Source organism: Odontomachus brunneus, unplaced genomic scaffold (genome assembly GCF_010583005.1).
Source record: "Odontomachus brunneus isolate Ranch 3 - 2012 unplaced genomic scaffold, Obru_v1 Obru_scaffold_004, whole genome shotgun sequence".
Classification (NCBI taxonomy): domain Eukaryota; kingdom Metazoa; phylum Arthropoda; class Insecta; order Hymenoptera; family Formicidae; genus Odontomachus; species Odontomachus brunneus.
Genome location: NW_022639454.1, coordinates 3,978,648 through 4,003,250, shown reverse-complemented (window position 1 = coordinate 4,003,250; position 24,603 = coordinate 3,978,648). Strand labels below are relative to the sequence as shown.

Sequence of the window (24,603 nt, the reverse complement as noted above, 5' to 3'; positions counted from 1 at the left end):
CGCTTACAAAACTGAACGAGGAACTTACGGTACGCAAATATTTCTCTTTCTTCCTCTCTCTCTCTCTCTCTCTCTCTCTTTCATGTACATCGATATAAAATATTTTTCGTCATCTTTCCTCTAATCACAAAACAGTAAAAACATTTTTTGCGTCAAAAGTGATGAAACGATTCACGGTTTGTGTGCGCGCCCTCACTACAGATAAAATGAATACAACGAGAAACAGAAACTATCGTGTGAGACTATAGGAGATACAGAAGGACAAAGCGTCAAGGCGTGTAGTATCTCGTAGTGTAGACATGAAAAATAATACAGAGACAGATAGAAGTAGGCACATTCACAGACAGCTACTGTAGAAACAGAGGCAAACGAAAGAAAGTCAAGACGAGAAGTATAAAGACCTGGGGGAGACCGGGAGTGCTAGGTCCGGCTACACCACAAGTGGGGAACGTTGGCGTGAGACTGGGACAGAAGTGGTGGAGACATATCACAGGGACAAAGAAGGGAAGTGTGTACTCGACGAGACGTGGGTTCAGCGATACGTGGCAAAGAATCGTGATCGTCGATCGGAGCAGGGGAGGGTGTAGCAGGAACTGCAGCTCGGCCCGATGCTAGCAGCGCCTACCTGCTGACCCTCCGACAGCTAGACCGAGCGGATTGTAGGAGGACGTCGCGGCTAGTACGGCCGAGGTGGTCAGGGAAGCTAATGGTCCGCTGCCACCGCTTCCCGGCGTCACGGCGCTCATCGAGGCGACGCTGTTTATGCTCGACGAGCCCATCGTGCTCGTGGCGGGAGTCGAGGACACCGCTTGCAGCAGCCCTGCGAACATGCCGAAGGGATGCGGCGGATGATGCGGTGCAGGCTGGGGTGGCGGTGTCGGTGACGCCGAAGCCACTGACGCTGGCGTCGACGAGGCGCGCGGAGTCAGATCGAGCGGCGCGCCGGATGTCGGCGGACTGTCGCTCTTCTCGCTGCCGTTGTACCGATGATAGGGCGGCGACCTGGCGACGTTTGCCACCGTGGTCGTGGCTGTGGTCGTGATGGTCCTCACTTGGTTCTCAAGTGCCGCTAGCGACGTCGAGAACATCGGAAGAGGAATGTCCTTGTGCTCGGTGTCCTCGCCGTCGTGCTCGTGCTCCTCCTCGACGTCGGCGCTGCGTCGGTCGCGATTCATCTCGCACCTCTCGTCGTCCTCCCTGCGATCCTTCTCATCTTCTTCTTGGTCCTCCACTTCTTCGTTGTGATCCTCCATGAATCTCGGCTGTGGCTGCTGCTGTTGGCGCGGTTGTTGCTGCTGCTCGTCTTTCTGTTCCATGTCGTTCTCCTGCACTTGTCGCTCGACCGTTGTCACTTGTCTCGGAGGGAATCCTAAAAAGCCACTACTAGTCGGATGCAATGGCGGGAATGCTTGCGGCAAGAAGGATGCCAGCGGATGGTGATGGTAACCGGACGGAAATTCGTTCACTTCCTCGGCTTGGATCTGTTCCGGACTGAGATCAGTGGGCTCGCCGGTGTGTAGACGTATGTGTTGCTGGAGCACCAACGAGTTTGTGAATTTCTTGTGACACACGGGACACTGGTGCAACACTCGCAACGGAGGCTTCGCCCGATGCACTCCCATGTGGGTCTTCAGATTACCCTTCGTGGTGAACGCGCGGCCGCAAATTTTACATTTGAACGGACGCTCACCTGTATGAGTACGGTAGTGCATTTGCAACGCACTCTTGCAGGAGAGCACTCGGTGACAAATGACGCACTGATTAGGATCGGTCAGTTTATGCTCGATGTTGTCTACCAGTTGCTGTAGCTTGGACGTCTCCGAGGTTTTCGTGATTTCAATAAGACTCTCCCAAGAGTTATCATTGCTGCCTGGTCGCGGTAATAGGCTCGAATAAATCGCCGGATCCTTGGCCGGATCGATCATCTCGCCCGCGGAAATAATTGGCGCCGCACTACCCGTCGTTGCGGACAGATGAGGCATCTGATGGTGCGCCGGTGGGCCTGGAAATAGAATTCCGGCAAACGAAGTCTGGAGACTGCCGCTACTCGCGCTACTGCTAGCTGGAGACGCTCCCGGATACGCGATCATCTGTTGCGGCAGGCGACTAATCGCACCTCTGCCGGACAGATTCTCTGGCTGCTCTTCCGTCTCTTCGTCCATTTCCAGATCACCGTCGCCCTCCAAACGCCCACTGATCTTGCTGTCCATACTACAGTCCTCGTACGTTTGCGGCTGTGACGACGGATTCACCGAAGATTGAGGCGAATTCAAGTATCGCCTCGTGGTCTCCTCGTAGTCCTCGGCCTCTTCCTCCACTGGTTCCTCCGTTTCATCGGGCTCTCTTTTCGGAGTTATTCGCCCGGCGTTCTCTTGACTCGTCGGTCGCGGTTGGTATTGTTCCTGTCCCGGCGACCTGTGCTCGAGCTTGATCTCCTCTCTTTGCTCGAGCTGTTGCTGATGCTGCTTCTGCTGTGCAGGCTGCTGCTGTTGGTGATTGTCGTGAAAGGAATGACGAGAGTTCGACATGGCGACGGGGGAATGCGGGGACGTCGACGGGGCGGCGGTTACGGGTTTACTAAGGTTCTCCGGCACATCCTGATCGTCCCGGTGATTAATATTCTGTGGTCGGTAAATGGGTGGCATACTAGGCAAGGTGAGACTCAAAGGTATGGGCGGCTGAGGTGGTAGGAAATTGTGCGTTGCCGCCGGATGAAACGAGGGATGATGAGAGGGTGGCGGTGGCGGTGGCGGGGACGGCATTGGCCTCTGCCCAGAAGCGATTTGCTGCAAGAGGGGTGGGTGGTACTTGTCTAGATGTTCTGGAACGGGATTCGGATTCATCTTTACGTGCGGAAACTTGGCCGTATGCCTCTGGAAGTGGACCTTCAGGTTGCCCTTAGTTGTGAATCGGCTGCCGCAGACGTTGCACTTAAAGGGTCGCTCACCTGTGTGGGATCGTATGTGGATCTGCAACGCCGAGTCACTACCGAAGACCTTGCCGCAATAGCGGCACCGATGCTTGAAGAAGGGCTCGCCGCGGCCGCTCGATTTCGAGTCGTACGGTTGTAGGCGTGAGCCTTTGCCGCTTCTGAACGCGAGCTCATCGGCCAGATTGTTGGCCAAAAGGCCTTGACTTGCATTGTCCAAGACTTCTTGGGCGCGTTTCTGCAGCATCTCCAGAGTATTTGGCTCGTGAAGCGGCGGTGGATCCGTGTTCGTTATGATTGACGAGGCGAGAGAAGAACTTATCGAGCAATGCGGTATCTGGTGCGGCTGCGAGATTTGGCTGCAAGCGGTCGTTGCCGTGGTCGACGTTGCACTGGCCGTAGACAGGGGTAGATTCAACGGGGAGGCACTGCTCGTCGAGGTCGGCCTCTCCTGAAGCAGATTCGGCGTCATCGGCGCCGGTGACGTCTGCTGATGATGACTCGGCGGTCGCGAAGTGGGTGGCGACGTGAGAGTCGATAATGGTTTCGTGTGAATGATCGGAGATGGCGACGCCTCTTTGCTGTCCACTGGATCCGTTGTCGATGCTTGTGGCACGGTTTGGCCGTGAGTGATCGACAATTGCTGCTGCAGCTGACTTATCAACTGCAACTGGAATACCTGTTGATGCTGAAGTGTGTATAACGTGCTTTGCAGAAAAGCCAGATCCTGCAGAGCCGCCTCACTGTCAGCACCACCGGCGAGGGCAGTTGCCGCGAACTGAGCCACCGCTACCTTCGTGTTCTGAAGGGCTTCGAGAGTGACGTGACTAGTCCCAGCGGGTGGGAAGATGGAGGAAGCCGCTCCGCTTTCCACAAAATTATTATTGTTCTCCGCGTCTTGCCGATGGCGAATCTGTTTGCGAGATCCCTCCTCGTCCTCCTCCTGATCATCCTGTTCGTCGACGCCTTCTTCCTCCTCCTCTTCCAAAGGATCCTCGGCGTCTTTATCGTCGTCGTCGCCATGGTGCGGCCTCGTCGCGGTGAGATCCACGGCTTCTTCGCCAACTGCTCCGCCACCGCCACTTTCTTCACCGTCTGAAGTGAAGTCATTTTCTTCTTCTGAAACAGAACGATGAAGATTGATGATCGATAAGAGTTACTCGTTTTCCCTCTCCCTCTCTCTTTTCCTCTCTCTCTCTTTTCTACGTTAAGAGGAGACATCAATTTACAGATGTCGCAGGCGATAATTTCGCTCTCACGAACGACATTCTGGTCGCCGTCGTGTCTTGAAAAATTCGTAACTCGGCAGATGGCATTTTTCATATTACATGCGAAATATGCACACGCTGATAACGCCGTATACATGTCGTCGTTAAAATAAGGGCAAATACGTGCGCTGCCCTGTGTGTTTTTAAAATTTCATCTGATGTCACTTAACGTGAGCGTCAAGGTTACCGTGGAAGATAAGTTGTCATCCAATATGCATATTTTACACTCAGGATGTGCGACGAAAGCAGAATCCTTAATGATACGGTGATACAAGCGGTGAGTTTCCGGTTTTTTTTACGTCGAAAACGCATTCTTTCCCGAGAGACCCGCTAATTTGCGATGATATTCGATAATATGTATTCGAAAGTAAGCATATATGTATTTTTTGCTCTCTTCTTTTTTCAGTAACTTTCACATTGGTGCTTCCGTTTACTCGAGACAAGTCAAACTTGCAAGTCCGCCTCTGACTTCGACGAAATTTGGCATATTTGTAGAATAAATAAACACATATATTTTTTATATCGGCAAAAGCTCAAGTTAAATTTAAGTGAAACTATCCTTCAAAGTTTCATCTCTTTTTTACCATCTTAGTAAAAATTTTAATTTATTAAAATGCAGTCAAAAGAGACGTGTGTATAGAATTCGTCATTTGTGTAGCGATGAAGCGCTCGCGCACATTACCGAGCATGCGATTCGTGGAACGGTTTCCATTTATGTATCTTTGTTCGTATAATTTAAATATAAAACAATATATACAGATGGATTCAGAAGAAATCTAACTTTTTTATTCATATAACGAATTTAATAAATTAAAAACTAAGGCTGACAAATATTAATTATTTAATTTTCTTCATCTTAATCTACTCTATTTTATTTTGCATAAATAAACCATATCACTTTTATTTAAGAAATTTCTTTTTATTTTTAATAGTTACCAAAATAGTTACCAATATAAGATAGATACCAAAAAAAGAGATAAAACTTTAAAGAGCAGTTTCACTCTTGAGTCTTGGCCGATAACAGAAAATACATATCTATTATTTTTGGCTACTTTACAAATATACCAAGTCTCGTCAAAATCGGAGACGGAGATAGTTCGCGAATGTTCTTTATTGGTGTATTTCGTCGCGCCGCGAGAGAAGGAGAGAATCGCGGTGCGATTGTTGCGTCAAGAAATACGAGGAAGTATGTCGCGTTAAATTTTAATGTCGACAAGCGAGAACTCTGCAGGCACGAGGGGAAGTATTTGTGTCAATGATAAAAATATATATAAGCACGACGATTAGTATGCTTCGCATAACGCGTGAAACTTGCGATCGGTTTCGCGCCGCACGAAACCGACAACAAGTGAACCGCGCGCCTGCTTTGCGCGACCATTGAAAAATGGAAATAGCGCGCGATTGTTATTCCCGACGTAAACTTTCCGCAGCTTAGAACCAGCCGAGCGTCGTTTCACCGCGCTACGTCAAATTTTAGCCCGCTGCTGTTCGAGCTACTCGCGGAGTCGCCTAGTTCTGCTCTACGAATTGTATCAGACTCATTGGGAGGGACGGGGGACGTAATTATGCAACGTCTTTGACGGTCAGAGTATCGCGTTTTTCGTACGCGAGGCTACATGTTCCTATGTTTGTACCTGCGAATGGCAACATTGCGATTCGACATTCGGTACAAATGAGTTTTCGTTCTGGCATCATAGGGGTCGTTGCGAGTCGCAACGCATACCTAGAAACTTTTGTCGAAAAACACTAAGAGGAGGAGTTCGAGGATCGAGCGCGTTCGATCGGTACGAGGCGCCCTTGAGTTGCGCCAGATATTTCGGCGCTTATGGACGGATTGAATCCGCTCTTCATCGTTTCACCGAGATAATCCGTGAAATTTCCAGTATGAGAAATGAAGTGCCGATAACGTTACCGCCGTCCGCATTCAACTTTCGAATTTCACAGCGGGTGTCCACGAGAAACGACGCATTTCGTAGAAGCCCTGAAGACGCTCGCCACAACAAATGAATCACTCGAGATTAGAATCTAAAATTTTCTCTTTTCGCTTTTGACGAGGCACGAAGATGCCCGTGGTAAGGAGCGCTTGTTTGTTTCTAACGAGCGAATATGGCAAAAAAGAAAAACATGTTTATCGAAGAAATGCTCTTCAAGAATTTCAGATCATCGGAATCGGTAAATAAAATGTCAAGTTTTTATCGGCACAATATTTACGTTACAACTAACACAACGTTCTTGTTGACATAAGGACTTTTATATGATCTCATAAACTCCTAATTTAATATGCAGCGGCCGCGAGCACGTTATATTACGTAGAATAAATTATTATCGTATCAAAACAGTTTATCGTATCAATTCGGACCTACGTGAAAGCCTACGTGAGGTTCAATGGTTCGCAACTTCAAAGCCCGCGGAAACATAATTTTGAATGAAAAACATTCTTTTATGGTGCGATTCGTGCGTGCAACGCAAATGTTTACTAATTTGCACATTTTTTCGCAATGGAAGTATGTCAGGTCGCAAGGCAGGGCAACTTACCCTGCACATTCGCGTCGGACACGCGACCAGACGGCGATTCGGCCAACAGCAGCGTGTTCTTCTCATGCCGCGACTTACTAAACCCGCGCGACTCCAATCGCCGCGTTATGCTCCACCTCATGAGTCGCATCTCGCCCCCGACGGGGGCTTGCGCGGAGGCCTCCTCCAGACGTGAGTCAAACATTTGACGCGTCGGTCGTACGCGTCATTCAGCCGGCGCCGAATGCAACAGCTATGCGGCGAATCTCGGATCCCGACAACGGCGCGCGTGTCGTCCCGGTAGCCGGAAGCGATGTCGTCGCAATGACATCGAAGAGGTCATACGGTCACACAGTGGGACACGGTGTTAACGCACAGCGGGTTGCTTCGAGCACGATGAACGCGTTCCCTCGGCCGGGGCACTCTCTGCTCGTGTCATCGAGCAAGGACGAAAACCGACTGATCGCTCGCTAAAGAACCAGCCTGGGCGTAAGTACGACGCGCAACACCACCATCCGTTCCGAGGTCCCCCACCAACATCACCATCGGCGGCGGTGGCGGCGGCGGTGGCGGCGGCGGCGGCACTCGGCAGCGGTGGTTTCCTCCGCATCCCACTCTCTGTCTCTCTGTCTCTCTTTCTCTCTCGCGGATATACCAGCGCGAACTTCCACCACCACCGGTTACCCTCCGCTTCGGTTATGACATGGAAGGCGGTGCGGTTCATAAATCAGGGGGAAAAGGGGCGGCGCTTACGCGAGCCACTCACCGTCGGGTTATTAATTATTATCCAGCGCCGGGCGCGCGATACCCTGCCGCCGTCGAGCTCTCGCCTCGCCGCCGCCGCCACCACCGCCGCCACCACCACCTACGCGCTCGCCGCCACCGCGCGTTAACCCTCCTGTCCTGTCCCCCAGATGTTCGCCAGCGGGAGGTCCGGAATCGCGGCGTCGCACCGATTTGCGCTCGATTTTGCCTCTCGCGCCGCGTACGCTCCGCGCGCAATAGATTCCGACCATTTCGCACGCGATGGATTGCGGATACGCGCGATCCCGCCGATAAATTACGCCCGCCGAGTATCGGGGCCCCCGCGAGCCTCGCGTTTCCGTAATTTCGAATGATAATGCGACGGTATTACGCGATAATCGATGTCGCTGATTTCACGTGACCTTCGTCGCGGCCAACCAAGCGTCAGGTCGCTCTATAGCGGTCCCGCGCAAGGTGACACGCGTCCGTCCAAATTTCCCCTACATAAGTAGAAGAGACAATGACGGTGACGTCAACATGACGAGAGAGAACGATCGAGAAGTGACTTGTCTCATCGCATTATGATACCATCGTGATCTGTTCTGCTCAAGCCCAAAATCTCTGTACCCCTCGTAATTACGCGCGCCAGAAAAGATGTTGCGCACGTACGAACCAACAAATATTGTTTTTCTAGCATTAACGATGAAAGCGCGAGACAGTGGACGACCTATCCGATTCTAGTCGTCATATATTTGATCGAGACAAAAGACGTCTCTTGGGCGTGGTCGTTTGAGCTCGTAGACACGCAGCTGAGTCGGACATTATCGGATTATCCGCGGGGTCTATAAAAAATAGCTTTAGCTCGATCACGTTGTCCCGGGCGAGATTACCGAGAGAATGATGTATTCACGAGCGCGTCGCGATAGTTGCAATTAATTAAGCGTGTAAAACGTTTTTTTTACGAGAAAACATGTTTAACGTTTCCATTTGAGAAGAAATTTGGCCTTCTCTCAAGCGGCAAATTATTTTTCACAATTAAAACTCCGCACTGAATTCACAATCTTTTGGCAGATGTAGACAGGTGATGTATTTCGAGCACAAGCTCACGACTAGTTTCATGCAGGACTGTCGTCCTGCGATCGACAGCGTGAGGTTTGACGTCTTCCTCCCATTTCAGCAGAATTGGCGAGCATAGTGTGTGCGGAGTCAAAAGCGTCCGAAGACGTTGGGGCTCTTTGTTGCGCAACGCACGAAATCCAACCGGGTCGCAGGCGACCCCCACGGAGCGGAAGAGAGGGAATGCATTGTCAGGGAACGTTCTAGGGTTCTCTCCGAGGAGTAGGCTTACCGCATACATCAATTCATACCGCGATAAATCATAAACTTCTAGGTAGGTCAGCCGAAACGGAGGAAAAGAGGAACCTGCCACGTCGACGAAGAACGCAGCCTGGGCGCGCTCGCTCTCTGACTAAGACTACTACGGACAATGCGAAAATGGGTCGGAAGTCATAATTTACGCTGGCGGTCTGTGCAACGGCAGCAACACCATCACCATCACCGTCGTCATCGCCGTCACCACTATCGGTGACGGCAGTCTCGTTTAAAGTGTACCTCTCCCGCGAGACAGCACAAACATTTTAGTCAGAAGAAGTTACGAATTTGTCAGGAGATGGCCGCCGATACTGCCGACGTTCCACTGATTTTCCAGCGAGCGGCTCGGACGAACCTTCCGTGAGATAATGGTGCCGGCTGCTTCGTAAAGTAGAGACGTTTCCTCCCGGAGATCTTTGATCCACGCCGATAACGTCCCAGTCCTGTTACCACGAGAGTGAGAAAGAGAAAGAGAGAGAGAGAGAGAGAGAGAGAGAGAGAGAGAGAGTTCCTCGGTGAGTTCCCTCGTGCGAGAAAAGCGGTAATATTTTTCGCGCGTGCGAAAACTCTTGAATGTGTAAAGAGAGAATAAAAATGACAGGTACAACCACATGCTATTTACGCTACTTTTTTTGAAGCATTGATTAAGTATCGCTGTTGCGGAATTATTTAGACGATATAGCTCAATTACGTCGTTATGCGAGAGAAAGAGAATGAGTGAGAGAGAGAGAGAATTCTCGGGAATGCAAAGAAACGATGGGAAATCTCATGGTAGGCAGATAATTGGCAGTATATGCCGCGATGAGTCGTCTTATCTTCAAATGCAAATCTTCATACGGAATACTTCGATACGAAAAACGCGTTGGGTCATTTCTTTCGCCTGTTGTTATTTCGCTTCACTCGCCGATCGTTGCGCATGGAATCTTTTTATTCCGCTCCTTTATTTTTTCTCTTACGTTGACGAGAGTAGATGGCCGTACTGTTTTCACGTTGCTAACCGGTTTCCGTGCTCTCTCTCAACGCAGCGATCATTATTCATTCCGATCCGGATCCGCGTTCGCACGATGAAAGGTACGGATCATGTGTCGCTTAGATTAAAGGAATTCCTATCTGTGCGTCTCGCTCTCGCAGGAGTGCAAGGTCGCAGCTGTCGGGCGCGAAGGAGGTCGGTCGATAAGAGCAACGACTGAACGAAGAATCGGTGAGGGTCGTTGCTCTTCCCTTGGTTCCGAGTCGCGAGCGGCGACTCACTACGTCGAGTCATCTCTGCCGAATACAAGAAAGATCCCGTATTCGCAGCGACGGGGTCGAGTCTCGTTTAAATAAGTTAACAGTGGCGAGCGAAGACGAAGCGGATCGGCGGACGGAGAAAGGGAGACGACGGAGAAGAGGGTGAGAAACGCGGATCTGTGCTAGAGAGAGGAGAGCGGAGCAGAGTAGAGTAGACGGAGGCGAAGGAGAGGAGAGACGAAGGTACCAAGAGAAAGAGAAAGAGAGACAGACAGAGAGAAAGAGAACAAGAGCGAGAAAGTGAAAAGGGACTACGAGTGGGAGAGAATGAGAGAGATAGAGAGGAGACCTGAGGGAAATTGCACGTGGCGCTTCACGATTGGCTCGCACCTGTCTCCTTGGACCGCCCTCCTTCAACCCCGATCGCGCGCGCGGCGTGCCTACGTCGTACCTAATACGCTTTCTTGCTCGTTGCATATAGTATGCGGCGTATCGGCCACATGTATGCACGCCGCACACTTTCTCACAGGTGCGCGAGTATTATGCGGCAAGGTGTTCGTGCTACAGAGCCGTGTAATGAACCACCACCACAACTACCACCACCATCACCACCATCACCACTACCACCAAGGACAGCAACAGCGGCAGCAGCAGCACTACCACTATTACTACTACTACTACTACTACTACCACCATCGTCTGCACACCGCCACCACCAACGGTATCACCATCGTCGTTGCCGCCGCCACCGCCGCTTTACTCCTACCTCCTTCCACGACCGAAGAAGCTCGCCGAGTCGTTGGCAAAGTAGGGAGCCGGAACTAAGTGGGGGCGAGTTGCGGCGGAAGGTTCTCTCCTGTCTCCGGGTGAGGAAAGGACGGACGATAGTACATATTATACTTTTGTATAGACTGTGTGTGCGCGCGCGAACACGCGGGGGAGGAGAACGCAGGGAAAGGGTGGTAGGCAGGTATAGCCGCGGTTACACACGGTTAATCTATCTCCGGGTAGACACTAAAGCGCAAGATGGAAGTCTCCTTCCATTGCGATTGCCATATTTGCAAGCGAACGAGCGAGCGAGCGAGCGAGCGAGCAAGCAAGCAAGCAAGCAAGCAAGCAAGCAAGCAGCAAGCAACGCGGTGCAGCGCCCTCGACTGCTGGTCCAAGTTCTTCTTTGTTCGTGACGTACGACGTCCGATCGATGAATCATCGTCCTTGATTTGTTTATCATGTCAACTCAGGACAATATACTTCGGTAAATGATGAGAATCGTCCTTCTAGTTGCAAATATCTCCTGACTTGTGATAAGCTAATTGACATATTTGGTTTTTGTTAAGTAACGCTGCCTTGATATTTCATCTTATCGTGAGGGCTTCTTAAGAATTTCAGATCTTGTCAAATACGTTATCCTTTTTCCTATTATTCCTATCCTAAGATGAAACAGCCTGATATTGTTCTTACAAAAGAGGAAAGTGTCTCGTTGTCATGCGGAATTTAAAAAGAAGATATAAAAGCGCCGCTATTCAACTGTTATCTGAACTCTCTGCGAGCGCAGAGACGTATACTAGATGTATCGTTCACTATCGTCAATTTCTCCATTTGCAATACACGACTGTGCAAATTAGTCCACGAATTTCCATCGAGTTCGCTCGCTGCGAGACACCGCACCGAACTCTCAATCCGCAGCTCAGGTAGAAATTATTGCAAAGTTGGCGCATATTTGTTAGGTGATCGGTAACGCGTTAACCGTGTCCGAGCTTTGTTATCTTTGGACGTGAAGGAGTCCGGGGCCCCCATCGGGCCCCGAACCGGCCGTTCCTTGAAAGAGGGGAAGGACGAAAAAAGCATAAGAAGAAAAAAGAGAAAAATCGTTCGGCGAGCATGAAGTAATAAAGAACTGCCGGTGCGAAGGAGGGAACGAGGCGCGGTGCGGGGCGAATACTCGGAGAACCCGAGCGGGTAGAACGAGAGGTTGGACGACACGAAAGAAGAGACGGCGGAAGGGAGGAAGGCGAGGCAGTGAGGGAAGATACTCGAAGATCGTTCGGCGACCTGTTAAGTAACCTGCAGATTTACAGGACCCTATCTTATCGTCTGACCGGGCACCGTACACCGTACCGCCGCGGCGCTTATTTATTCCTCTGCGAGCGAATAAAGAAGGGCGATCGACGCCTCGCGAGGCTGATCCTCGGTACAAGCCAAGGTATGGATTCCAATCTAGAAGTATTTTTGCACCCCTTTCTCTCGCGAGATCCCCCAGCGCGGCGACGGACAACGCCGCCGTCGTCGCTGCCGTCCGTGGTGGTGGTGGCGGACTCGATGGGCAGAGAGGAACAAGGGCTGACGGGGAGGGAGAGGAAGGTCAGGAAGGTAGAACTGTGGGCATGTCATACGCGAGAGCCTTATCTCTGCTCCGGGCGGAATCATGATCGTTCCTCGCGGCGAAGTTAGCCGCGCGCGATACACCCCTACACACCAATTCGCCGGGTACAACGCTGCGTGTGAGAGGGTTTTAATGTTACCGAGTCCGAGCATCGACGTTCGCCGCCAGAAATTTATCGTTATTTGTAATCCCGGTCCTGGCTCGGGCCCGCGTCGGACATTCAAGCTTCTTAACACTTCGCGCTACGCCACCGCGTTCTTTCTCTCTTTTTCGCCCCTCTCTCTCTCTCTCGCTCTCGCGCTTACTTCCCGCGCGCGCGCCATTCTGTCCTATATTCAAGGAAGGACACGCGGTACCTACGATAAACGTCCTCAACGAAGGAGTGGACGCGAGTTACAAGTAATTTTTGCCTGGATATCACGCGAGATGTCATATGGCCAGATTCTATACTGGGATACTATCGTCATTTCTTCACTGCAAGTCGAAGTTTAGTCACTAGTGAGTGTTGCAGTGTCGTTACAGAGTTAGGTTAAGATATATCGGCATAAAAGCTCCACGAATAAAGTCAGTAAACGTTGGGATTTGATAAACGCGAAATGCAAGCGCGCAGGCAATTTTCAAGACTCGTATGTATCTGTATTTATTAACTCAGGCCTCTAATAACAGAAATACTCCATTTATTAAAATAATGACTTCCATAACTTATATAGAAGCCTTGTTGATACAGAACTCAATTTTTACTTTTTAATTAAAATCTCATAAATTTAGCTGTCCCTTTAAAAGCTCATAAATCTAGCAGTCCTTTTTATAGACAGACGTTTATAGATATTTCGCGTTCTCTCAATCGGAGATTTATTCTTAACTAAATAGCATAACATTCTGTCTCTCCTTTTTTTGCGTCATATTGAATTACTAATATAGCTATTATCGATCGCGAGGGCAAATTGGTTAATGGCGCGATGACCGTTGCCGTATTTGTCCGGTGTGTCTTGAGAGTTATTGGGATTTTTGTGTACGTGCTCGACACCGTCGTGAAGCGGAACCTCGTCACTACTACGAAGATGATGACGACAACGACGGTGGCGTGGCGATGCCGCTTATTAAGAGGGGCCCCTGGCGGGTCTGATTCTTTTTTATGACACAGCTTTTACGACGACAACCGCGAACCGCGCCGTAATAATCGTAATAATCATCGCGGCAATAACGAGGGAGAGCGAACGGGAGAGAAATGGGCGAGACGCGAGTCAAGGAACCGCGAGGATACTCGAGATAGCCAGGAAGGAGATGAGGAACAGGCGAGGATAGAGAGGCAGAAAGAAAGAGAGAAAGAGATAGAAAGCCGAAGGCATGCGTGCGTGCGTGCGTGTTAACTACATTGGCTGATGCGTTTGCGTGCAGGCGTGCGTGCGAGCATTATAGCCACATTCGAGCCTACTCTTTACGGCGAATTATTATTTAAATGCTTCGGGGCAGGTCTCGTAACGCGTTCCATCCGTTCCTCATCTCCTTCCGGTGAGGCTGTAAACCTGAGGACGCTTCGGTGTGCGTGGAAATCGCGATTGACACGAGTCCGTAATATACGAAGGTCGACGACGCAGTATCAGACTCTCGCGGTTCCGACTAGAAACTTATCTTATAGCCCTGATCAGTTATCTGGTTTATATAACATGATGTCATTGGGTCTGCATTATCAATAATTCTCATTATTAATAGAGTCCTGATTGCCATGCTGCGTTAAATGACTTATAACATGGAAAAAGATATTTGATTGGATTAACCAAATACGGATAAACCAGAATTCTTGTTTGGTCAATCAGAATCTTAACTTGAATACAGAGTTCTAATAATTTCAATCGGAACTTTGGTTCGCACGACTCGGCATCACTTCTTACAAACCAGGTAACTGATCGGGATCAACCTGCGATCAGGAGGGATGGGATAAATTCTTCCCGCCTTCTTCCCGCCACGCTCGGAAAGGTTTACGCGCGATTATCGATTTGTTAGCGGAATGCACCGCGCGCAACTCGCTAAATATACCGCGCGCAATTCGGGTTAAACGTATCGTCGAATTTGTGATAAGCATAAATCGCGTAAATCTCGTGCCGTCAATAAACGCGTCCGCGCTTCGCTATTTATTTCGCCGATTCGTCAAGCCTGAATTATTGACGTCCACGACATAATAATCGGTTCGTCAATAATGAAATTCGCCGCTTCATGAGAAGGCGCGATATCGTGGCGGCACACGTTCTCCTTTTTCGCGTTATTGGAAGTGAAACGAGTCCGAACCGCGACCTAACGGCCAGGAGGAACGGCCCGGGCCCTCGTGGAGTTGTATTGGCGACGCGACGTGGCGATTGGTCACGCCGGTTACAGGTACACATATAGAGATACGGTTGAACCATTTAGTTAACCCAATCTTCGTCTGGCCCGGTGAGAGATCCTGGGAGAGGAAGCGCCCCCGGGATGCCACGTTGCATTGGCAGCGCACGTGAACATTGTTCTGGGCGCGATTTAAACGGCGTTTGACCAGCCGGGTCAATCTGGCGGCACTAATGCACTGGCAGCCTCATGCCTATATAATAGGCTACCTAAGTAAAAGCACCGCGAGTAAAATCGACCATCGGTATTGCCCGCTATTTACGAGGTGTACAGATAAGATTGTGAGGCGCATATGCATGCGAATGGGGCATCTCCCCCTCTCCTTCCTCCGTCGTCTTCGCCGCTCCGAGAACCCTCACACTCGTTCTTCCAGTTCCGCGAAATAATCAAGTTCACGGTATACGATTTTACGGCGATATATGGTAATTAAGAGTCGCGGGCCAGACCGCGACGCCGGAGGCCGGTTTGATAATTTTATTGCTCGCGCTTCAACTAGTATAACCGAGACGGACAGAGAGAAGGATACACACACACACACACACACACACACACACACACACACACACACACACACACACACATATTTATAGAAAAAGAAAGAGAGATTCATGAATTATTATTATCTTTCGCGATTTCATGGTTGAAAACGTAAAACCGATCCGACAGATGTGACAAGTCGCGTCCAACCGTCGCAATCGCGGTTGACTTATTGTTATTGACGCGAATTCAAGGGAAATTATTTGTGTAATGTATACGTCTGCGTATATGAGAGACCGCGCGCTCACATCTAACGGCTGAGATATCATTTATGATGGGCCGCGCGAAGGAACAATTAAATTGTTTCCGCTGGCGAATATAACGGTTGACGATTCGCCCATTATTTCCTTAGAGACTGTCTCATCTCGTCTCGGAGAAGGTAGATAATTCGTTTCCGAAAGCATCGGAGAAATTAATTGCATCTTCGCGAAGTTGAAATATGAATCCTCGCGTGCCACGGCGTACAGAAATATCTGTATCGTAAAGCGCGGTACTTTCGGGGCCGAAGCGAACGCACGCTCGAGATTATTATTGCGCACTTTCCGCGTAGCACATAAATAAATAACTTCATAATAAGAGCGTGCACAGTTGGCTGCGACGTTAAGCATTTCGCATTGTGCGCGCGCGCGGCCAAACGAACTATTTCAAGTTGGCTAGAGCTGGGAATAAATCTCTACGATGACAACACATGTCTGTTGGATTTTTAGAGACTATGCGTCTGCTGCTCTCGCCCCTTCTGTAATATTCGAATTCTACTCACGAGCGTTCCTTCGTGTCGTTCAAGTTACAAACGCTGACGACGGATTTCTTTTCACGGCTATTGTATCGTTACGAAAATCAATCGAATCTCTATTATATTATTAAAATTAAATTTTTTTCACGTCTATTATGGCATTTGTTTGATGAATTTTTTTCACGTGTATTATGCCATTGTACAGCGACGGCTCTTTGATCACAGAAACCTAATCTTTTATAATTTTATAACGAGAATAAAACGGCTTTGTCGCGGTTATAACTGAATTTGTTCAATTTAGAGTAATTAGGCGAAATTAAAATTTCGACATATACTCGTTACGACAAGATATATCGTGAAGTATGCAATTTTATTGTTGTTACAACAATAAAATTGCATACTTCACGATATATCTTGTCGTAACGAGTATATGTCAAAATTTTAATTTCGCTCTAAATTGAACAAATTCAGTTATAACCGCGACAAAGCCGTTTTCTTTTCGTATGAGTTGGACGCTTTACGATATCGCACGAAAGCCGTCGTTAAATTGCCGTACGCGCTCGACACACACGCGCACACATATCGGAAATAATTCGGTTCCCATAAGGGATCGGCGATCGGCGTATATTTAACGGAAGAAAACCTCCCACGGAAGAGAAACAGCGCGTGGAGCGGCTGAAAAACCGACTTAACTGACGTATAGCCGGCCAAAGCGTTAATCGTCGCTCATTGTGCGTCGCCAAACGAGCGCTTAAAACTTGGCCGGGACCGGGGATAAATCTCTCTGATGACCGTACATATATATATATATATATATATATATATATATATATATATATATATATACAGATGTATATATAGTTATCCCCCAAAGGAGATCGCGCGTATCGTACGCTCGGGCTGCGCGGCCGGCACAATACACACTTCACAGCCGGTATACGTATAATAGAGGCACGAACGCGTGGGCGTTGATTATCGCCGGAAAAAGGAGGGAGTGGAGCGGAAAGAGCACGAGTACCGGGGGCATTATCCCATTTTCCTGAGGGTTATAAAATATTCCACGCCTGGATACCTCCTCGCGCCGCCGCCACCACCACTACCATCATCACCGCCGCCGCCGTCGCTGCCGTCGTCGCGTTGCCACAGATACCGTAGTACGTAGGCATGATTGTCGCAGGGGTGGGTGGGTGGCTGGACGAGCAACTGGAATAATGGGGAATAATGGTGAAAAGCCCGAAGGACTTTATCAATGGGAATTGGCGGCCGTGCATCCTTCTAATGGGCACGGGCACCCTCAACGATGCTGGACAATGCACCGGGAGAGCCGATGGTCAGCCGTTTCTCTTTCTCTCTCTCTCTCTCTCTCTCTCTCTCCTCCTCCTCCTCCTCCTCTCCTTCTATCTGTTCTGTTTTCGGACTTTCTCTTTCTCTCTCTTTCTTTCTCTATCTCTATCTATCTGTCCTTGTTATTACACTTCGTGTCTCAGGATTCCTCTCTCTGTTCCTCTCTTGATGGTCAGCAAGCGTGAGCCTCTCGTGCACATGCAGCTGTCTGGAAAGTGCAGACACCCCCGCAGCTGCACATTGCCTTCTCTTACTTCTCTCTCGCTTTCTTTCGAACTCTCTTTCTCCCTTATGCCTCCTGTCGCTATCTCTTTTCCTCTTCTTGACCAACTGACCAGCAGGCCGCCGCCCACGCTCCTGTGGTCGACACAATACTGGAGCATTGGTTATCTGGCTGTTCAACGCGTCGTTTTCGCGACAATCGGCCGGCCATTCCGCGTCGGAGGACTAGGCTCCGTATTTGCTATAAGCGAAATTCAATTTCATTGCCCCGCATTCACGGCTTTTGTACGATACGCTGCTTGCCAGGCACTTCGAAACTGCTTTTTCACCGCTTCGTTCAAACCTCATTGGTCTACCATTACTAATTAAACCAGCACCAATTTTACTTATACCATTCGAGTCAGTGTAACAAGTTCGTCAAATATATCAGAATTCTTCATATGGGAAATCTTGAAGAAGAGAAAATGTTATGCGTAAAGGGAAAGGGTTACACTTGTTCCTTGCGTACAATGTTTCATTATGATAGATTCGTATTACACGACATTTGATTCCAAAGAGATTCTCGTTGATAAGACTAAGACTCTCGACACAGAGAGGAGGGAATCGCAAAAGAAATGACAGATCGGAAACGTGCGGGGGAGCGTGAGCGCGTTTACCTAGAGATATAAATAGCAATTCGGATGCGGGTGTGGCGTTTCGCGCGGTTGAAACATGAAAGACAGAGAGAGAGAGAGAGAGAGAGAGAGAGAGAGAGACAGACAGACAGACAGAGAAGAAGAGAGACATCGGAATCACGCGGGTGACGGGGCCGGGCGCCCTTAGCGATGGAAAACAAAACGTTTGCGCGTCTAGAGGGTTTCCGAGCGGAATGGCGGGTGAGATGCGCGGCGCGAAGAAGTCACATACATACACAAAGAAAAAGAGAGAGAAAGAGAGATACGAGAATGTGACTCCTCGTTGTGACGAGGGCGAGACGCGTGCGTGAATTTGGGGAAGAGAACAGAGAGGTGTGTGGAGGAGTAGAGGAAGGTACCGGTAGATTATGTCGCCCACGTGCCAAGGGAAAGCAGCTGCTTATCCGCTCCCGCTCTCTTCGTCCTGCCGAGATCGATCACTCGAGGATGAGCGTATCGCTCGGGAATCTTCGGCGCAAGGAGCCGCCGGCTTTGAGCCATCTATTAGGCGCCATAACACGCCTCGGGGATCATTGGCAATCATCGCTGATTGAACGCGATCATCCGGCTCTCGACGGTATTTGGCGAGCGACGCCGTTGGGAAAGTCGCTGCCACGGGAGGAGCGTGTGCCTCTCCCTCGATATCGATCGGTCGAAATAGCCGGCTGACGTCACACATGACGAATGTAACGATCGCTAATAGAATTAATCTCCGAATCGAATCGGACGTTCTCGCGTTAAAACACCGAATTGTGATACCGTCTCGTCGCTCGAGAGTTGTCATTGCGTCACGTCGCCAACTGCGAGCGCGCGCGCTCGAGTTCGCAAAATTCTCGTGGAAATCGCCGCGGCATTAATTAATCTCCAACGTGATATCGCATTAGGAGTACGCTCGAAGTTTAGTACGAATATCCCACCTGGCGGTACTTCACGTCGTTACTTCAGTCGCGAGTTTAGCGTGTACGTCTCAATCGCGCGAGCATCGAGCAATTTGCAATTTCGTATCTGACAGTCTCTACGAACGAGTGTATGGAAGTTCGTACGCCCGGCGGATTAATCACACCTACGAAGAAGGGTCGGTCGTCAAAGAAAGGGGCGATGTATTACGGCGAGAAGACGGATAGGTCGAGAAGTCACCTTCGATCGCGTTAATTATAATGTTCCCGAGTCGGGATTTCGGTTCTACATTAATCCCGCGAATTCCGCCGTGCTCGAACAGCTAATAAATAATCTCGAGGTATAACACTGTACAGGCTATTATCCTCTGATGCTGCAATGAGCGAAAGAAAAAATATTTTAGAAATAAAATATACTTATTCGGTTGGTGCTAATACATGTTTACTTACATTAATACAAAATATTTCTCAAATAATAAAATATGTATTTTTTTAAAACCCTAACTTTTCATGAAAGTAATTGTTTCTTCTATTTAGAATTTAAAAGAACTTAGATTTAAATAAATATGTACGTTAGTACGTATAAATATGTATGTTAGTACGTATTATGAAGAAATATTTTATATTTTTTAGATATTTTTTCTCTCAGTTTACAAATGATTAATTGCTACAGTTTTTTTAATATTATGATCCCAAATAATTAATTAGTAAATATAATGAAACAATTTTTTTACAATCTGCTCGCTATTTTGTTTATCGGCATTGAGAATTTCGATAGGGTTTGAAGATTTAAAAGGAAATCGTGAGAGTAGAAATTTATATGATAGCAGTTATGCATCCAGAAGCACCAATAGATACAGAGACATTTAATCGACAGAGATTTAACCAAAAGAGACCATTCAAGCGTCTTGCATGAAAATATAAGTTGATCAATAACGCAGTATCAATTGAAAATCGCATATTAATGACGACAATCGTCCGAGGCAATAAGCGACGCTTTCAAATGTGCCGCGCGAATGTACGATCGTTTTGATAATTTTGGCCCTTTCGAAAATTCGCGATGTTTTGAGAATGACGGTACTTGTAACGTCTCGACTCTCGAGAGAGTGCGCGTGTGTTCGTATACGTCGCACGATGGCGGACGGTGACGCTCGCCGCGCGTGCGGCTTTGTTTTTTCTCGAAGGTGTCGCGCGATTTGTTTTGATACGCGCGTCGCGACTTTGTCCTGCCTGAGCGCTACAGTAAGCTCCGCGCCGGCGAGCGGCGAACACATGCGGAATATTTGTGCCGGTGAGTTATAATTCCCGTCGGATGACTGAAACATTTCGCGCGTTAAAACAAGTGGCGCCGCGGGGAACCGTACGACTGCGATCCGCGCGTTTCAGTACTGCGCTTTCTCTACTCTCTCGCAATCTTTATCTCTCTTTTTTTCTCTCTCTCTCTCTCTCTCTCTCGCTGTTTCTTGCCGAATTGCGAGCATACTCATGCTTAATTAGTACGTGCAGCGCATATATCTGTTTGATCTCATGCGCGCATTATTCAACCGCGCCACTTGAAGTACAGAAAACACAACAAAGTGCAACTAAACGGAGCAGGTCTCCGCGGGACGATCGTCGGCCATTTTGTCGTCGCGACTAACCTGCCAAAAGCGCGTCGTGCGTTCCGCGTAAATTAATTCGGATTATTGTCGGCAATTACATTCATTCACGTGTGTCTCTTTGGCAGAATCGTGTCTGCGCGAGTGTCAGTGTCAGTGAATACGTGAACTGCCAGAACGGAGTAGCCGCTAGCAGGATGTTAGGTCGAGAGGCCAGGACACCGGGACGCCGGCAGCGATACATCATGTATTTCCAGATATGTCAAATGGTATGAAATATTCTCGATTTTAACGTGCGTTTGAGACACGTACCGAAAATGAGAGGAGATACTCGAGTCGAAATTTAGGTCGGCATTCATGGTCTGTCATTTGACAAGAGATTTTAACTTCTTGAACCTTCGATTATTTGTTAACTTGTACATGTTACTACATTATTTCACATAAGAAACATTCATCCAAACGACTGAATAACGATCCATAAATATATAAATCTGTAATTAATTACATCTTCAATTAGAGAGTTTGTATAATCATAACCATGAATATCGACCTTATAATATAATATAAAATGCAAATGTTGATTTTTATGACTAATAATGCTTCGTAGGCCATGAGTGTGATCTTGTTTACATTTGTTAATTTCAATTTTTTAATCTTGTTATTTAACCTTTTTATTGTACGGAATCCTAACTGAAATATCTGTTAGTAAAAAAGCATTATTGGACATGTAACTGTTATTTTTGCCTTTACAGATTCTTTCTTATCAGCTCTTTTAAGAGCTTCATCTCAACGGGACTACTATCAGAAGAAAAAAAAGAGATATAAGAATAAGAATGTGTTATTTTTATTATTTATTTACCTTCTGTTATTCACTAATCCTTATTAGATTTTTTAATATTCGCTTATCTGCAATTATTATTATTAATATAAATATATTTAATCTGCAATAAAGTAAACTGAATAATTAATACATAATTCATATACAATATGAATCAATAAATATTGTCATCTTGTATATTTTTGAAATAAAAAACAAAGGTGATCTTAAGATTTTCGAAATTACTCCTTCCAGAAAAGCACAAGAAAAGCACAACTACTATAAAAACTTTTTCTTCTAGGTAAGCTAGTTTAAAAAATCTGAAAATTATTTTTGTTTCTCACTTCGAAGATATCATAAGTGACAATAGTTATTGACTCATATAACTGCTTATTGAAATTAAGAGTAAATTCAGTGTAAGAGTAGAATATTGAGATAATCGAATATTAAATAAATAACGCCTTCTTCAAACCTCAATATTGAGGAAACCGCTGTAAGTAACCATTTAGTATCCAAATATAATATATTGTATATTATTATGTTTTCAAGATTCTCCATTAATTCTTCAAATTCGATAGAATTTGCAAGATTAATGTGGAATAAAAATTTTGACTCGAGTTCACTCTGCGATCCGACGTTTAGAATGTTTAACATTTACGTATGATGCAAAATTAACGTGGAATGCATCAAGAACATTGCTTTTGGATATTTCCATCGATTAACATGTTGAGTGTCGTGGTGGTTTCTGGTGACTGATTCTATATTAATATCATGTTTTATCAAGTTATGCTTAAAATATATGATTAGTCATATTTATATACTTCAAATTAATTGGTATAGCTAATAAAAGCCAATCAAACGAGGTGAAAGATACATGTATTTCAACTCACATTTAATCACCGTATCTTTGAATAATTCAATTATCAATTAAACTTTTGTACACAATCAGTGGAAATCCAGCTCGGCAGTCGTGTTAAAATAGAATCGAAAGTCAAGTGAGTTGTGGAGAAAGAGAAGGGCGATATCGAATAACCGCTACGAGAGTGGCTCTGTGTCGCAAGACGCATATAAACTTCCACATTCCTCACGTATAAACAGCGAGGAAAAAAAATATAAATACTCCATCAGATGGAGATATTTGGACAGCGTGTTGGGAATTCTCGCGTGAGGCACGTTCGCGATTGAAATGCAAGGCGGATTAGCGCGTTCTGAAGAGAGCTCGCATGAAAGGTGGATCACGAAGACGAGGGCGGTTCAGGCGTGTATGGCGTGCGAGTCCATAGACATTTTTCCTTGCTTAAGTACGATGTCCGCAATCGGTACAACAGTATTGCCGTAAAGTCGTGTAAAAGTAGAATAGGCAGGCAGGCGGGCGGGCAGGCAGGCAGGCAAGACGAGAGCGAGAGACGAGGCCACAGGGCCGAGGGTGAAAGAAAGAAAGCGAGAGGAAGATAGGCGACGCGTGCCCGACACCCTACTTCAGTTTCAGGGGCGTAACGCCATAAATAAATAGGGCTTCCGTTTTCAGTTCCATTGCTTGCTGCCCTCCAGACGCTCACCGACACGGATATTAATGTGAGCATATGCGTCTGTAGAGAGAAAGAGAGAGAGAGAGAGAGGGAGGGAGGGAGAAAGAGGAGTTCTCTCCACACACGTACGTGATACGTACAGTTCCGACCCGATCGTTTCGTATTTTTAGGACGTCGGTAGTGCGTGGAACTTTTACATATTTCAGGAAAAAGCAGCTTTCCCAGAGACATGCCTCTTGTCTATGGGGTTCTATCAATAGAAAACGCGGAAACCCGCTCGTTCTTCGTTATGAAGCCTCTCCAGATCTGTGAAATCTCTTTCCGGTTTGTCAAAATCTCTAAATATCGAGGGTGCCCCTGCTTAATCCGGACTGCGTCTAAATGAACATAAATACATAGAGATTGTCTCAGAATCTCCATCTCTCTTTCTCTCTCTCTCTCTCTCTCTCTCTCTCTCTCTCTCTCTCTGCCGTTATTTTTAACAACAGATTTTTTCGCTAAATTTCCAATCTTTCTCTTTCTCTCTCTCTCTGTCTCGTTTTCTCTCTCGTTCGATCTGCAAACATTTAATATCCTTCGTATGTTGTTAGACATTTGTCAATGTGTACTTTAATCAAAAAGTTTATAAACAATAAAGAAAATGAGATTTCAAATTTTTTTTCCACGAAAAGATATCCAATTAGTCTATTAACGAATTAAAACGATTCGGGCTTTATCTCTGTATAAAAAATATAATCACTCTTATCGGTTCTTTAAAGATTAAATATGTGTAGGAATATAAAAGATAACTCATATATCATATCTTTGTGTTCTTCATTTTGGTAGTGTAAGCAAATTTCATAAGTTACCAAGCACGATAATATCACAGTTTCACTTCCATCTAAATATAACCGCTAAGATCTCGTTTAAAAAGGGATATCAAACAAAACGTATGTCCATAGATCGTGCGTCGACATCGCGAAAAGATATTCGTTCTCAGAGACTATCTGACACCGGGGATCACACAGATGTCGGATGTTTCGGCGCGTTTCGCAGTTTATATAAGGACACGTTTGATTTGTGTCTCGCGCATTAACCAGTCCGCGATTACGAAGTGTTACAATACCGCCCAGAAGCCCACCCTTTGTGAGCAGCGCGCGCGCGCGCGTGAAAGTTGGCCTTTGATTTACTCATGACGCTTAAGTTATATGGCGACAAGTATGAATGAGCCATTAAGCCCCGGAAATTTCGCAGTGTGTAAAGAGACTACCGTGTATCCTGCTTATTTATCTAAATTGCGCGGCGACTCGTTAGTTACGCGAGTATTACCTTAAACGCGATGATGCGTTTCATAACGGCGGATACTCGTCGCTGAAACGCCATGCTTAAAGAAAAAAGAAACCAGCAGAAAAAAGAAAAGAGAGAGAGAGAGAGAGAGAGAGAGAGAGAGAGAGAG

The 24,603-nt window shown here is 47.2% G+C and overlaps 1 protein-coding gene across 5 annotated transcripts in view; it reads right to left on the bottom strand.

Moving 5' to 3' along the window:
• The window catches only part of LOC116847479 (homeotic protein spalt-major-like), an 80,821-nt gene that overhangs the window by 5,927 nt on the left and 50,291 nt on the right, over nt 1-24,603 (bottom strand). For 2 of the 5 annotated variants that reach the window (XM_032822531.1, XM_032822539.1), the window contains exon 2: nt 626-4,048. In XM_032822531.1, the coding sequence (XP_032678422.1) occupies nt 626-4,048 (3,423 nt within the window). Of the gene's footprint in view, nt 1-625; nt 4,049-6,732; nt 7,222-24,603 lie in introns of those variants that run through there. The other 3 variants (XM_032822520.1, XM_032822549.1, XM_032822558.1) reach the window with 3 other exon arrangements.